This window comes from Sebastes fasciatus, chromosome 23 (genome assembly GCF_043250625.1).
Source record: "Sebastes fasciatus isolate fSebFas1 chromosome 23, fSebFas1.pri, whole genome shotgun sequence".
Classification (NCBI taxonomy): Eukaryota; Metazoa; Chordata; class Actinopteri; order Perciformes; family Sebastidae; genus Sebastes; species Sebastes fasciatus.
In genome coordinates, this window is record NC_133817.1 from 21,201,735 (window position 1) to 21,217,713 (window position 15,979).

The 15,979-nt window shown below is 37.6% G+C and overlaps 1 protein-coding gene across 4 annotated transcripts in view; it reads left to right on the forward strand.

The window, feature by feature from the left end:
• Positions 1 to 3,121: 3,121 nt before the first annotated feature.
• ptpro (protein tyrosine phosphatase receptor type O) overlaps positions 3,122 to 15,979 on the forward strand; it is a 54,734-nt gene continuing 41,876 nt past the window's right edge. The window contains exon 1 of one of the 4 annotated variants that reach the window (XM_074625960.1): positions 3,122 to 3,637. In XM_074625960.1, the coding sequence (XP_074482061.1) occupies positions 3,581 to 3,637 (57 nt within the window). In that variant the 5' untranslated portion in view covers positions 3,122 to 3,580. The remainder of the gene's footprint in view (positions 3,638 to 15,979) is intronic. The other 3 variants (XM_074625962.1, XM_074625963.1, XM_074625959.1) reach the window with 3 other exon arrangements.

Here is a 15,979-nt window from a genome sequence, read left to right on the forward strand (position 1 = left end):
AATACTCAAGTACCTCGACATTGTACTTAAGTGCAGTAGTTGAGTAAAAGTACCTAATTACTGAAGACTGTAACACAAACTTTTAGTTTTGTTGATGAAATGTTGTGTTGAATAAAAACAGACTGATGAACGTGTTGAAACTAAATGAAACTAAAGTTTTAACTGAAGATGAACCTCTAGAGACGATCCCGTCACGCTCTCTCTTCTCTCTTCTCTCTTCTCTCTTTCTGTGATTCACTGAAGTGTTTCAGAAAGCAGATTCCTGGAAAAGCAGATAGTCTCTTCAGCTGCTCCTGGAAGTCAGTCACCACCTCGTGTTTTCAGGACCGTCCAGAAAGAATTAACGGCTATATTTGGGCCAAAAATTACTTTTAAGTGGGTCAAACTCGTCTTTGGGAAGTGGCTGCTAGAAAATCAATTACAGAGAAATGGGTTTAAGATCTGAAGAGTGATTTATGAGTTCTTTGTAATGGAAATAATCACCTTTTCCACAAGGCTTCAGGAAGTTCTATTTGAGGAAATGTGGGAGAGATTTCCCTGAAACATAAATAAACTGTTTCTTTATTTTTATCTTAAAGGCTTAAAGACTTTCAGTGAGTGCTTCAACTTAAACATAATGAACCTTCTGCGGTGTGAGTTTCTATTGGCCAAAAACTACAATACAATACACATATGATTGTTTTATTGGTGCAAATACACTTTTAAATGATACAGCACAATTTTATCATTTATAGCCACCGGCTGTGAGAATCACTGCACTAGACAGTGAGTTTTATCGTGAAACGGTGGCGATTATGTTCAGACAACAAAACCATTTAGTTTTACGAAAAACATCATGGTTGGGCTTAAAATAAGTACGTAAACTAAGTAAAATACATATGGAAACAACATAACATAAGTGCGGAAAACACGTCACTAACATAATAATAATAATAATAATAATAATTCCTTAAAATAAGTACGTAAACTAAGTAAAATATGTTACAGAAATAAATAACTTTGGGGAAATAAATAAGTGGTGAAATGCAAATGGAAAATTCTGCATTAATAAATAAATAAATGCATGAATAAATACATACATTTAAAAATAAATCCAAAAATAAATAAATAAATAATAAATAAATCCAAAAATAACTGAATAAATAAAAACTAAAAGTAGATACATTTAAAAATTAATAAAAAATAAATACATGAAAGTGAAAATTAAATAGAAGAGTAAATAAATAAGGGAATTAATACAAAGATAAATAAAGAAGCAAATTAAAACAGAAATCGTTTATGATTAAAACATAAAAAAATGTGTCACATTTTAATGAATGAATGGCTACATTTATTTTAAATTTTATTTTTGCTAAAAATTAATGACCTATTTATTCATTTATTTTGTTGTTGTTGTTGTTATCTGTGACTGTCATGTGTTGTTGTCTCCAGCAGGGGGCGGACTGCTGTGTGTTCTCAGCTCTGGCCAGCAGAGGGCAGACTGAACAAACACATGTTCATATGCAGACATAAACAATAGAAAACTAAAATACATTTTATAATGCTTCATATTATAATCATTTAATGTTTTTAACATTAGATTAGATGGTTCTATATAGTTTGAATTCATTAATAAAGTCGGCTTATTGGTTCCTGATCATTATTTCTTATGAATATGGAATTTAAATAGTTGTTTGATATACAGCATGTTGTTTAATATGGAGGACAGAACCTGCCAAAATAAAAAAATAAATGACTCGATAAGTAAATGAATGTCTTTAAACGTAGCAAAAATAATATTAAAAATAAATGTAGCCATTATTTAATTGATCAAATGTGACATAAATGGATATTTCTGTTTTAATGTACCCCTTCATTTGCATAATGAGGCAGACATGTGTGAAGATAAGAATAGAGAAATAAATAAGTTTGGGAATATAAATAAGGGGTGAAATGCATAGAGAAAATCATGCAGAACTGAATAAACAAATAAATGCATAATATAAAAAATAAGTGCAAAAATAAATAAATGATAAATGCTAAAATAACTTTTTATTTATCTTATATTTATTTTTAAATGTATGTGTTTATGCATTAATTTATTTATTCCTGCACAGTTGTCCCTTTGCATTTCACCCCTTATTTATATTCCCAAACTTATTTATTTCTGTATTCTTTTCTTGACACATTTCTTTATGCATAATTATGCAAATTAGGTTGCAAATTAAAACAGAAATATCAATTTATGTCACATTTTATCAATTAAGTAATGGCTACATTTATTTTTAAGATTATTTTTGATACATCTAATGACATTTTTTTATTTTTGAGTAATTTATTTATTCATTAATTTTTTCTTTTTTTCTTTTATATTTCTTTTTAAATATATATTTATCCATGTATTTATTTATTGATGCATGATTTTCCCTTTGCATTTCACCCCTTTTTTGTTTCCCCAAACGTTTTTATTTCTGTATTCTATTATTTTTAAAACAATTTATGCATTTCTCATAATGCAAATGAGGGCGCAAATTAAAACAAATATCAATTCATTAATGGATACATTTATTTATTTATTCATTTATTTTTTTATTCATTTTTGCACTTATTTCTTTTTTATTTCATATTTATTTTTAAATATATATTTATCCATGTGTTTATTTATTTATGATTGTCCCTTTGCATTTAACCCCTTATTTATATTCCCAAACTTATTTATTTCGGTATTCTTTTCTTTACACATTTCTTTATGCATAATTATGCAAATGAGGCGACAATTTAAAACAGAAATATCAATTTATGTCACGTTTTATTAATTAATTAATGGCTACATTTATTTTTAAGATTATTTTTGATACATCTAATGACATATTCATTTATTTATTGAGTCCTCTCATTCATTTTTTTAATACATTTTTGCACTTATTTCTTTTTTATTTTATATTTCTTTTTAAATATATATTTATCCATGTATTTATTTATTTATGCATGAATGACCCTTTGCATTTCACCCCTTATTTATTTCCCCAAAGTTATTTATTTCTATCTTTTCTTTTTGGCATATTTATCAAGTCATTTATTTATTATTTATTATTTGATTTTTGCAGGAGTAAATGTAGTGTGTTTTGGTTGAAACCAGTTTAAAATGTGTTTTCAGGAGACGTTAGCTGGTTCCCAGTGAGTGTTATTGCTGAAGAAGATGAAGATGAGGAGGAGGAGGAGGAAGAGGATGAAGGAGGAGGAGGAGGAGGACCCGGTGCGTGTCTCCATGCAGCCTCCGGAGCTTCAGGGCGGGGCGACGCCGCGCAGCAGCAGCTTCATCCCGCTGACCGACACCGACACCGACCTCCTGCTCGTCTCCAGGCCGCGGCGTGGACGCCGGAGCCCGGCCTGTTTCCCCTCGACCACCGCGGGTCCGGTTCGAGCATGGTGATAATCCGGACGGTGAAGAAGAGGATGGTGATGAAGAGGATGAGTTATCAGAGCTGAACCGAGCCGCGGAGCATCGATGCTGCAGAGGAGCCATCGCCATTGTTTGGATGCGCAGCAGACTGGACGGATCTAGCCGGAGCTCAGAGCCTGTTTGACCGCAGACACCAGCATGCTGCCCCCGCTGCTCCTCACGGTCCTCCCGCTGCTGCCGCTCTGCTTCCCCCGGGTAACAGCGCCTTTGTTCGGCTCCGTGAGACTGACTGTGTGTGTGTGTGTGTGTGTGTGTGTGTGTGTGTGTGTGTGGCTGTCTGGATGAGCAGCAGTCTGTGTGTCTTTGTGTTGGTAAAGCTGCAGATATCATGGATGTGGGTTAACGGAGCCGTGAGATCAGACCTGATCGGTACCGGCTGGTAGTGTGGGTCGGTGCCGGAGCCGGTGATCCGGTGATCTGGACCTGATGTGGCACCGCAGGCCGGTTAGAGAGCAGCCAGCAGCAGAAAGTGGGTCAGTCGGCTGCAGAGTCCTGCTGCATGTCTGTCAGCATCACTGAGCATCACACACACACACACACACACACACACACACACACACACACACACACACACACACACACACTACCATCAGTCTGGTTCACATCCTCAGCTGCTGATGGTTCAGTTTACCTGCTCAGGTGTGACAGACTGAGTATGTTTTGTAGTATTTTCACCTTCTACTGCTGTATTTGTACCTGGGAGTGTAACCTGTAGTGTAATGGGATCAGAATCAGGTGTATTGATTAGGACGGTGTATTGGCAAGAATCTGGTGATACCAGCACAGTCTCACAGGAATTCTGCGTGTCACGAGGACGTATTTTAGCCTTTTCACGTGTCATTAGTACGCAAACGTCCGCAGTTATGTTTAGGCAAGAAAAAACACTTAGTTAAGGTAAGGGAAAACATCATGGTTGGGCTTCAAATAAGTAAGTAAACTAAGTAAAACATGTACGGAAACAACGTAACAGAAGTACGGAGAACACGTCACAAACGTCACTAAAAAACACGTGACAATCGTCAAAAAAAAATATTGATCAACAGCGGTCTCTGACAGCGGTCTCTAACTGCGGTCTCTTACGGCAGTCTGGTCTCTAACAGAGGTCTGGTCTCTAACAGCGGTGTCTAACAGCGGTCTGGTCTCTAACGGCGGTTTGGTCTCTAACGGCGGTCTGTTACAGCGTCTCTAACAGCGGTCTCCTGGTTAAAACCTGGTGTTTTTTTACGTCACTAACTCTTACCGCAGTATTTCTACGTGGATGTGTTTACATCACAGTCAGTTCAGGATACATGACGTACAAATGACACGCGGAAATCCAGAAAGACGTATTTATTGCACGCTAAATACCTTGTGCATTTTCGTGGCATTTAAATGTTCCATATTGTAAAAAGTGAGATTTTCATTTCTTTTATATTTTAAAGCAGGTTTAAAGGGACTGTTTGTAAGAATCGGAATGTCTTGTTAACAGCGTCACCTGTGGCCGTTGAGTCAACGAAAGTCAGCGTTCCTGTTGCTCGCGCTTGTGCTCGCTCTACATAGAAATGAACGAGCATCGCTCAAAACAGTGAGGCGACACACGTCAGCTAAAACCACAATATCACTCTATATTTCACCTGCTTGGCAGTAATGTTAGCTGACCAGACGAAGGTCTCTCCATGAATCAATGCTGATCTTAGTGTTGGCTTTTCCTGCCTCAGCCTCCCGACCACGGCCGGAAGGAACAGGGGAGACGCCGGAGTTTTGGTCGGAGACGATAACGTTTCTCTCTGCGGAGCCCCGTCACTTCACAAGACACGGGAAACCTCTGTTGGTCTGGAGGAGCTGCAGCAGTTATTTCTGCACAAACGTCCACTGTACATTCACTAGATATTCTCAGAGCTGAACTAACTCTTCTGTAGTGTGGAGTGTGTGCGCACGCACGTGAGAGTGGAGCGAAAGAGTGAGAACGAGCGCGATGTGTGAGTGAAGGCAGGCAGAGGAGCCGAGGAGCAGAGTACAGCAGAGACTCCGGTCCTGGAGACCGAAGCTATGGTCTCCCCCGCGTCCTCCGACCGCGGCCAACACTGTGTAACAGACGAGCTTCACTAGATACAACCAAGAGGTTTTGGTGCTTCCGTGTAGTTTGTGTTGGAGTCTGAGTCTGAACAGCGTAGCCACACGCAAGCGTGCATGGGACACCGACCCCCAATGATTGATACGTGTAAGAAGTTACAAACAGTCCCTTTAAGTGCTTTATAGATACTGTTAAACTATCAAAACGCTCAATATACGGAGAAATACACACAGCCCGTATTCAGAAATTGTGCATTTGACTCAAGCCGTTTGGATTTCTGTCCATTTGTGATGTCACAAATATACGATATTTAGACCATTACATGGTTTTAAACATAAACATTCTAAATGTGTCCCAGTTTATTTCTTGTTAGAGTGAATGTAAATAACATCAGCTGACAGTAAACATGGACCCAAGCTGATGCCTAGCAACGTAATTCCGTTGCAATTCTGTTGAAATGCACTAAAACGGAGCGTTTCAGACAGAGGGGTGAATACAGCTATATTCAGGCAGACAGTATGAGGAAAATTAAGTTTTTTTTTAACATTACAGAATGTAAACATGTTCTAGTAGAAACACAAAATACAAGTATGAACCTGAAAATTAACACAATATGGGACCTTTAAACGCTTTTGCGTGTGAACGCGCTGGGCGATACGATATGTATCATGACACAGAGGTTACCATTCAATATATTGCGAAATATTGTGACTTTTTTTAAATCTAATTTTATGAAAACTGTCATGTTATAAAGAACACACCTCCTTATGGATCAAATCTGAATAAAAACAGATTATTTGTATGTAATCAGAACAGTGGTTTTGTATTTATCACAGTAACCATAGAGCTCTATTTTTTGTGCAATCTGAGCCTCTAATCTGTGCACGTTAACTATTATTTGTCCCTGTTGTCATAAAGTATCTGAACCTGTTGTTATGGTGCATTCACACCAAGAGTGAAGCCAACTTTTCTCGCGGCCCGATGACGCACAAAGTCGATGCAAAGAGTTGAATAGACGTGAATTCAAGCCGGGCGACGGGAATGATGCGACATGAACAAGTAAAATCTGCATCATCCACTGCGTGGTGTAAGCTTCTCAGCGTTGAGATCGTCCTCCTGTCCTCACTGACGTCCTGACATTGTTGAATCAGAAATGGAGGAAATAAATCACATTTATCAATTAATTGTTACATTTATTTCTAATTTATTATTTAATTATTTTTGCTACATTTAATGACATTTATTTATTTATGCATTTATTTTTGGCAGGATTTATTGACACATTTAAGGAGTTTTTCTGGGTGCGTAACGTTAAACACAGTTAGAGAAAATAAAAATAAAGAGCAAGTACTGCAAAGTAGCAAATAATAAAATACTAAATTGACAATAATAAAATAATTTAAAAATATGTCTGTTATATCTGTTTTTAAAATGAAAGAGCTGCAATCAGACAACTTTTGTTTCTTAAAAAATTACTCAAACTGATGAATCGATTATCAAAATAGTTGGTGATTAATTTAAAAGTTTAATTGATTAATCGTTGGAGATTTATATTTCAGCACCATAGTTTTAATATCTTCTTTCTCTGTGGTTGTTGAGTTTCATCCGATGGAGTCAGAGCTGGAGGAAGCTGTGGTATGTCATCAGCTGTGTGTCAGCATCCAGTTTTTATTGGAGCTCCTCAGTCTGAGTATAAACAGACCGATTATCCCGTTAGCGACCGAGGTAACGAGCTTATAGCTGACAATCCTGTTATCTTTGGGGTTAAAGCGCTGTGGCTCTGGTCTGGTCTCTGAGTCTGAGCTGCTGCAGGTCATCCAGACACAACAGTGCCTGAGTTCTGTTCCTGACATGTGACCTCAGCGTGCTGTTGATGGTGATCAGAGTGATAATGATCGATGTCCTTAACCACCATGTGAGCTCCTTAATGCTGCTGCAGGGTTTAACCCCTCTGACTCCAGATCTGTCTGATAATGACATCGTTAAACACACCTGGTTACATATGAGTGAACTGGAGTCATGTGACCTTCAGGTGAGGAGTCAGTCGGAATGATGAGAGCTGTGATTTCTTCAGGGTGGTGATATTACGGTCAATAGCTGCAGTATCCATCTTGGTTTTTGTCCGTCTCCATCTTGTTTTTTCGCCGTCTCCCGTTTCCATCTTGTTTTTTTTGACATCTCCATCTTGGTTTTTGGCCGTCTCCATCTTGGTTTTTCGCTGTCTCCATCTTGGTTTTTCGCTGTCTCCATCTTGGTTTTTCGCTGTCTCCATCTTGGTTTTTCGCTGTCGTCATCTTGGTTTTTAGCCGTATCCATCTTGGTTTTTATGCAGGTTTAAGTCACTTCAGCATTGCTAACGGAGAGGCTCTGGTGTTGCTTATGGAGAGGTTCTGGGGTTGCTAACGGAGAGGCTCTGGTGCTGCTTACGGAGAGGCTCCGGTGTTGCTAACTGAGAGGCTCCGGTGTTGCTAACGGAACGGCTCCGCTGTTGCTAACGGAGAGGCTCCGAGGTTGCTAACGGAGAGGCTCCGAGGTTGCTAACGGACAGGCTCCGGTGCTGCTAACGGAGAGGCTCCGGGTTTGCTAACGGAGAGAGGTTCTTGTGTTGTTAACGGAGAGGTTCTGGTGTTGCTAACGGAGGAGGAAAGCTGGTGTTGTGCCATGTTGGAGAGCTTTAGTCCTTTCTGTGTCTGCCAGCAGGATAATGAGTCCAAACGGGTCATTAAGGGGAGAACACACCAAAGACTGGACACACTGTGTACCAAAGGACAAGAGAGGGAAAGAGAAAGCGTGTGAAAGCAGACCAGGATCATCTGCTGGAAGCTTCTTCCTGTTTCTGAGATCAGAAGAAAAACCCAGTTTATAGTGACGCTGAGAGATAACAGGCTTTACTCTGTTAGACAGACCAGAACTTCATACCAACCCGTTCCTGATCATTTAACCCTTCAGATCATCAGCAGGTGATCTAGAAAGAGTTTAAAGGCGTTTACATGTAATAAATAATTCCTGACAGTGACTGATATATTTGACTTCAGGACATCAAACATTTTTACTGGATTCATTTAGAGATTTTCCAAAGTAAAAGTCCCTAGCAGTCTATGATTCATCTTGTTCCCCCATGGTCTAGTGGTAAAATAGTTAAGAACAATCACAATGAATCAGAATATCGAATCACAATACTTAAAAATCACAATCAGGAGATAGGTGTATCATCCAGCCCTCATTGCTTCCTCTGCAGGATGTTTTAAATGTCTCGTCTCTGCTGGAGACTCAGCTCCTGGTGGTGGTGATGATGATGGGGGGGCGGGGGGGGGTTGTATAAGCAGCCATTGTTGTTGCTCTCATTGAGTCGGTGAACTCTTTTAGTTTTCTGTTTGGAAGGAGGGAGCTGCTGTCACTCCTCTTAGTTTACTTTGATTAGAGGCCAGGAGGAGGAGGAGGAGGAGGAGGAGGAGGAGATGATTCTCTCATTATCTCTGTTTTCATTCATTAAAGCTGTTTGTTTGGAGGACGAGAGGCTTCCTGTCAGAAAACTGCAGCGTCAACAACTTTCTGTTTTCTGTCTTCAGAGAAAAACTAACAGTTTCCCTCTGCTACCAGTTTCTGTGCTAAGCTAGGCTAACAGTTTCCCTCTACTTCCAGTCTTTGTGCTAAGTTAGGCTATCATAAATAAATAAATAAATAAATAAATACATAAATAAATACATACATTTCAAAATAAATATAAAATAAATTAAAAAATAAGTGCGAAATAAATAAATAAGTAAATAAAAAATAAATGCAAAAACAAATGAATAAATAAAAATAATGCAAAAAAATAAATGCAAAAATAAATGAATGAATAAATACATGCATTTAAAAATAAATAGAAAATAAATTAAAACATAAGTGCAAAATAAGTAAATAAAAATAAATGCAAAAATAAATGAATAAATAAAAAAATATGCAAAAAAGAAATACATTTAAAAGTTAATAGAAATAAATGCATAAATAAAAGGGAAAATCAAACATGCATTTATTTTGAATATTATTTTTGCTACCTTTAATGACATTTATTTATTTATCGAGTCACTTATTTATTTATTTTGGATTTTGGCAGGTTCTGTCCTCCATATTGTTGTAGTTGTGTAGCTTTGTTATTCTGCTCATTTCTAGCTAAATCAGTCAGTTTATCACTGTGTATGGTTGTGTGGTTGTATCCAGGTAGCAGTCCGAAGAAGAAACTCAGTCTCTTCTTCTTCTTCTTCTTCTTCTTCTTCTGCTTCTCTAATTCAGTGTCTGATTAAACTCGGTCTGTGGTGCAACGGTCATCTCTAATCTCTCCGTCTGTTGACTCACCAGACCTCATTGATCATTAGAGCACTTTAACATACGAGGATTAACCCAGACACTGATGATCCAAACAGTCTTTATATAAACATCAGCTCCGTTACACAGCGGTGGGATTGTTTTAGACCGTCTCCAGAGAGCGACACGCTTTTATTCAGACTGATTTATTATCTTCTATAACACTAACAGTGGTGTTAAGAGGCTTACAGCAGGATTAGGACGATTACTGCCTTTATATCACACATGTTTTAATAGCTGCTTTTACTTTTACTAAAAAACAACCTTAAAATCAACTTTAAAGATGTTTTTGTTTACTATACTCACATAGAAATGAGAAGTTATTTTCATTATCGATAAAACAGTAACTACTTACTGCTTGATTAATCACTGGATAACAATTTGTAACTGTTGTTAACAAAAGCAGAAATTAAATAAATATTCTAAGTCTTTCTGAAGCGAACAGCTGTTGAAACTCACCAGACCTCATTGAGAATAGTGAGCATTTTGCTCTAGTGTTGCACTGTGGAAGTTCATTCTTCACCTTTTAAACAGAAGTTTGGCAAAATTAAATAAATAAATAAATAACTGACTGAGCAGACTCCAGAAAAAGATTTTGAAGGTTCGTTTAGAAACAATTTGACATTTTCAGCAACTGATCCTGAGTATGGAGGACGGAACCTACTAAAATCAAAAATAAATGAATAAATAAATAAATGAATGACTCGATAAATAAAGAAATATGTCATTAAATGTAGCAAAAATAATATAAAAAATAAATGTAGCCATTAATTAATTGATAAAATGTGACATAATGGATATTTCTGTTTTAATTTGCCCCCCCCCCCATTTAAATAATGAGGCAGAAATGTATAAAGAAAATAATACAGAAATAAATAAGTTTGGGGAAATAATTAAGGGTGAAAATGCAAAGGAAAAATTGTTAATAATATTAATTTATAAATTAAAAAATTTGAAATAAATACATAAATGAATAAAAGGGAAAATTAAACAGAAGAGTAAATAAATAAGGAAATTAATACAAAGATAAATAAATAAAGAAGCAAATTAAAACAGAAATATCAATTTATGTCATATTTTATCAATTGATTAATGGCTACATATATTTTTAATGTTATTTTTGCTACATTTAATGACACATTTATTTATTGAGTCATTTATTTGTTTATTTATTTATGATTTTGTCAGGTTCCGTCCTCCATACATAAGAAGAGTTTACATTGTCTTAAAAATTAAAGAGAGAACTGTCAATCATCCGTTGTTAAGCCGAAGGAAGTGAAGTCCAACTCAAGCGAACACCTCTTGAGCCTCACCAGACTTCATTGAGAAAAGTGTAAATTTCGCTGTAGTGTTGCACTGCTGATATCCAGTCCAGAAACAGGACTGAGACAGTTTGGAAAATGTCTCGTTGGGTTCATTCACTGTCTTCTTTAGAGAAATGTTCACAAACATGATGTAGTCTTGTTTTCTGTTTAAATATAAGAAATTAGAGAACAACTGGCTTTCAGTTTCAGCACTACAAACTAGACAACATTGTGTGAGCTCGGTCTCACTCTTGAACTTGGAAACAGTACTTTGGGTTACGGTTTTAGGGCTATACTTGATTTAGGTGATTTATTTGATGTTCATTTGATTAGATTTTAACAACAGAGGATTGACAGCTCCGTCCTTTATTTAGAAACAACATGAAGTCTGTCTCACCAAACCTCATTGAGAAAAGTGAACATTTAGCTGCCAGTGAGCCCTGAACCGGATCATTCATAGTCTAATGGACTCTGGAGGTCCCCGTCCTCGCCGGGTTGGCGCTGTCAGAGGCCCCCTCCCACCCCCCATGAGGAAACAAAGCCGTGGCGTTTTCCATGATAATGTTGGCAGCTGCCTGAAGGCGACTCCTCCTCACCCCCCCGTTCTCTGCTCATTCACAGGGTCACATGCACCATTCATCCATCCATTCATCCATTCATTCATTCATTCATTCATTCATTCATTCATTCATTCATCAGCCTGTGTTTGTGGATAATGTTGGTTTTCACTTCTTGGGTTTTAGTTTAAGAACAAAAATTTCTGTAGTTCCAGTTAGTCTCAGTGGTGGAAAGTAAAGTAAAGAAATATTGTACAATAATACATCTATTTAACTGCTGTAGTTACTTTGATTTAACACACAAAACATATGTATGGAGGACAGAACCTGCCAAAATAAAAAATAAATAAATGACTCGATAAATAAATAAATGTGTCATTAAATGCAGCAAAAATTAAATAAAAATGTAGCCTTTAATTAATTGATAAAATGTGACATTAATATATTTTTTCTGTTTTAATTTGCTTCTTTATTTATTTTTGTATTAATTCCCTTATTTATTTACTCTTCTGTTTAATTTTCCCTTTTATTTATTTAAAAAAATATATTTTTATAATTTCTTTTTTTTATTTCTTTTTTAATTAATTAATTAATTTTTGCACTTATCTATTTTTTATTTTTAAATTTATGTATTCATTTTTATTAATTTTTAAATGTATTTATTTATTTACTTATTTATTTCTGTATTCTTTTCCATTTCTGTTATTATTATGCAAATGAGGCAACAAATTAAAACAGAAATATCAATTTATGTCACATTTGATAAATTAATGAATGGCTACATTTATTTTGAATACTATTTTTGCCACATTTAATGTCATTTATTTATTTATTTACCGTTGCATTAATTCCCTTAATTATTTACCTTTCTGTTTAATTTTCCCTTTTATTTATTTGTTTTATTATTTTAATAAAATTTTAAATTCATTCATTTATTTTTATAACGTCTAACTAGTGCGTTTAGTGTCCGAACGTCACGGAAATGCACATTTGCTTCAACCGGTGTCCCCCGCATTTCCCCCGACATGCACAAAAGTGCGAGGGCCCGATCATCGCTGCTTGCAGCTTTAATTAATATAGAAGTTCTTTTTAAAAGTCGAGAAGCATCACAATGAAATGAAGTGTTCTCAGATGTTTAGTTGAATATTGATAATGTAGACGTTGACTGATGGTTGGTCCAAAGATGAATATTGATGACGTGTCTTATATTCCTCTATAAGTTGTCTCTGATATCATGTTTTTCTAGTGTGTCACTGGAGGTGCAGCTCGTCTAACATTAGCATCCAGTGTCCATGGTGATCCTGACATAATGAGCATCTCCTCCCACCTCTCTCCTCTCATCTCTGTTGCCATGGCGACAGCAGAGGAGCCATGAACTGAATGAATCGGTCTGAGCCAAGATGTCTGATAGTATTTCTATATAAAGATCTCCGTCTGTCAGCTTTGACCCGCTGCTCACTGAGCTGTAGGTGTGTTTTATTACACTTTTAACTGTGACGGAGCGACGCTGACACTAATACTCACTGGAGCTCTGATAATGGATGCATCCGCCACTGAAAATAGTCCCCAACAAAGTCACTATTTCCTCCTGTTGTTTTTATAAAAACTACAGTGAGCAGCTGTTTGAGGAGATTACTGAAGAAAATATATATTTGTGAGGTGGGTCTTTAGTTTATTTTATTTTTAAAGATTTAGGTCTTCAGCAGGAACCAATGAGCTCGGACCTGAAAGTGACTAACAGAGTAGAAGTCGAAGTACTGAGAGACGAACGACACGTTGACAACAAATCACGTTCACATGAGATTTTTTGAAAATAACTTCTTCTCATCGAGCAAGACAAAAATGACAAGACATCTAATAATTAATTTCCTTAAAGCAGCACCAGACTACCAGCATCGCTACGGTTGGCAGAAAGATATAACTGCACATCATCTGCATAAAAAAGAAAAGATTCATTATATCTGATCCAAAAAGAAACATGTAAATAGAGAAAAGATGCAATATATCTCATCTAGAAAGAAGCAGGTAAATAAAGAAAAAAAGAGGACCCAGAATGGAGCCTTGAGGTACACTACATCTGTAAATACATTGTTTTTAAGGCCTTTTGTTGACAGTAAAATAACTATTGAATAACTCCACACTTTTCCTTTAAACCAGAATAAAACATTATAAAGAGCAGAAGGTGGTGTCGTCACCACAGATAAAACCAACTAACCAGTTCAGTTCACCAGTAAACTCTCAACTCTCCTACCGCCGTCAGTAACTCCCCTCACCTCCTCCCCCCGTCTCAGACCTCTTCTCTCTAAATACCACCATCCAAATACCACCATCCAAATACCACCGCAGTCATTAAACCAGAGCGGCTCGGCATTTTAAAAGGCCAGCAGAGGAGAGAACAGGGCTTTATGATCCACCCTCCTTTATACAGACAGACAGACTGAAGATGAACCAAGACGTTCAGCAGACCGGAAAGAAAAAAGAGACTGAAACCATAAAAAGTAAAAAAATTAAATAAAATACCGAACCAAAAGAGTCGTCCAATACTCCGCCCACTAAACACCAAACCATGGTTATAGTGGAGCGGCTAACATCCATTTTTCAGTCAAATCGTGCAAATAGTGATACAAGCACCAAATTTGGCATGATGATTCCCGAGGGGTCACTTAGCAAATATAAACGATCGGTCACTTGAAAATCCAAGACGGCGGCCATTTTTCAAGATGGCCGCCAAATTGACCTGCCGTTAATGGTTTCTCTCATAGAAATTCATCTACTTGGTCAATTTGAGTGATCTTGGTGTCAAATTATGTGTTTTCTAGCATGCTGGATCTTATTTTGATAGTTTTAATAATTTTGAACTGCAATATGACGGACATTTTTAAGATGGCTGTCAAATTTACTCGCAGAGAATGTTTTTCTTAAAGAAATGCATGTACTTGGTCAACTTGAATGATTGTGATGTAGAATTATATGTTTTCTGGTATGCTATCTAATTTTACAGCTTTAACATCCTACGATACGTTTTTTTTTTACTTTTGGCTGTCCGGTGAGTCTTTGCTTTGTGGTGTTTGCATGGCTCAATTGGCTTGTAGGTCTACTGTTGTAGATATCAATAGCTGCTGTTGCCATAGGTGTAGGGGCTTAGTGGTAGGGGTAGTACCTTTGTTTCAGAAGTCAGCCACATCCTCCAGGATGGACTACTGGCACTGGTCCTCACTACTTGCCCAACTCTCACCTGTGGCTCCATGAAGTTGCTAGTGCACGGCAATGACCACACCCCGGGACACCATGTTGGCTCACGGGCTGAACTAGGTGAGGGTAGCACACAGAGAGTATCTCTGTGATGGAGTATGTCTAGCTCTAAATGTCAAAGTGCATAGAGTCAACGAACCAGCCATCTTTATCCATGAGGTTCCAACCCAACTGCCAGAATTGGAAAAACAGCAAAGAACTGTAAAGGAGTGATTGTCGGGCACTACCAGGGCACACTGGTGACAATCGCTGCTGTGTAACTCAGAATGGGGTTTAACGTCAGCTAAGTAGGATTCAGCATTATACTTAGTGTCCAAAATGCTGCTTACTACCAACCCCTGATCAGTTTAAGGCAGCAAAACCTGAATCGACAGGATGTGCAAGCGCAGGAGAGCCGAGCCAAGGATAATGGGGTTTCAGTTATCCAGATAGTGTACAGATTGCGTAAAATAATGCATGAACCTAGCTGTATCCCATGCAAGCAAGTGCCCGTTCAGTGATGGAAAGCTCCTTCCCAATCTGAGTGCTGGAGATGTCAGCCTGCTTGCTTGGCTGCTCTGTACAAACGAGAACGAGCCTATCTGAATGCCCAACAGCTGCAGAAGAAAGAAGAGCTGTCCCAGAAGAAGGAAGCAAATATGGAGAAGCAGTCCACCTGGCAAAGGCTGCTCAGATGATACGTCGTGACATGTTTCAGCATAAATCAGAATTCAACAGCACGTCTCATGATGGGTACCTTGAAGATACCGTCCCACCATCACTGCTTCAGTTTGTATGTATGATTGAACATGGGGCTGATATCAAGTCACAACTCCAAAATGGCACATCAAAATCTGACCTTGCAACTGTTACAGTAGAGCTGTTTTGCCAAATACAGGGAAGGATCGCAGGTCCACAGGCAATCCAAGGACAGGAAGACACCTTTTGCTATGTATGTTGGCCTGTCTGTGTTTTCCAAGACCAGAAAGAGGCAACTGATAGATATGTTGGTGTGGGAACCTCATGGATAAAGATGGCTGGTTTG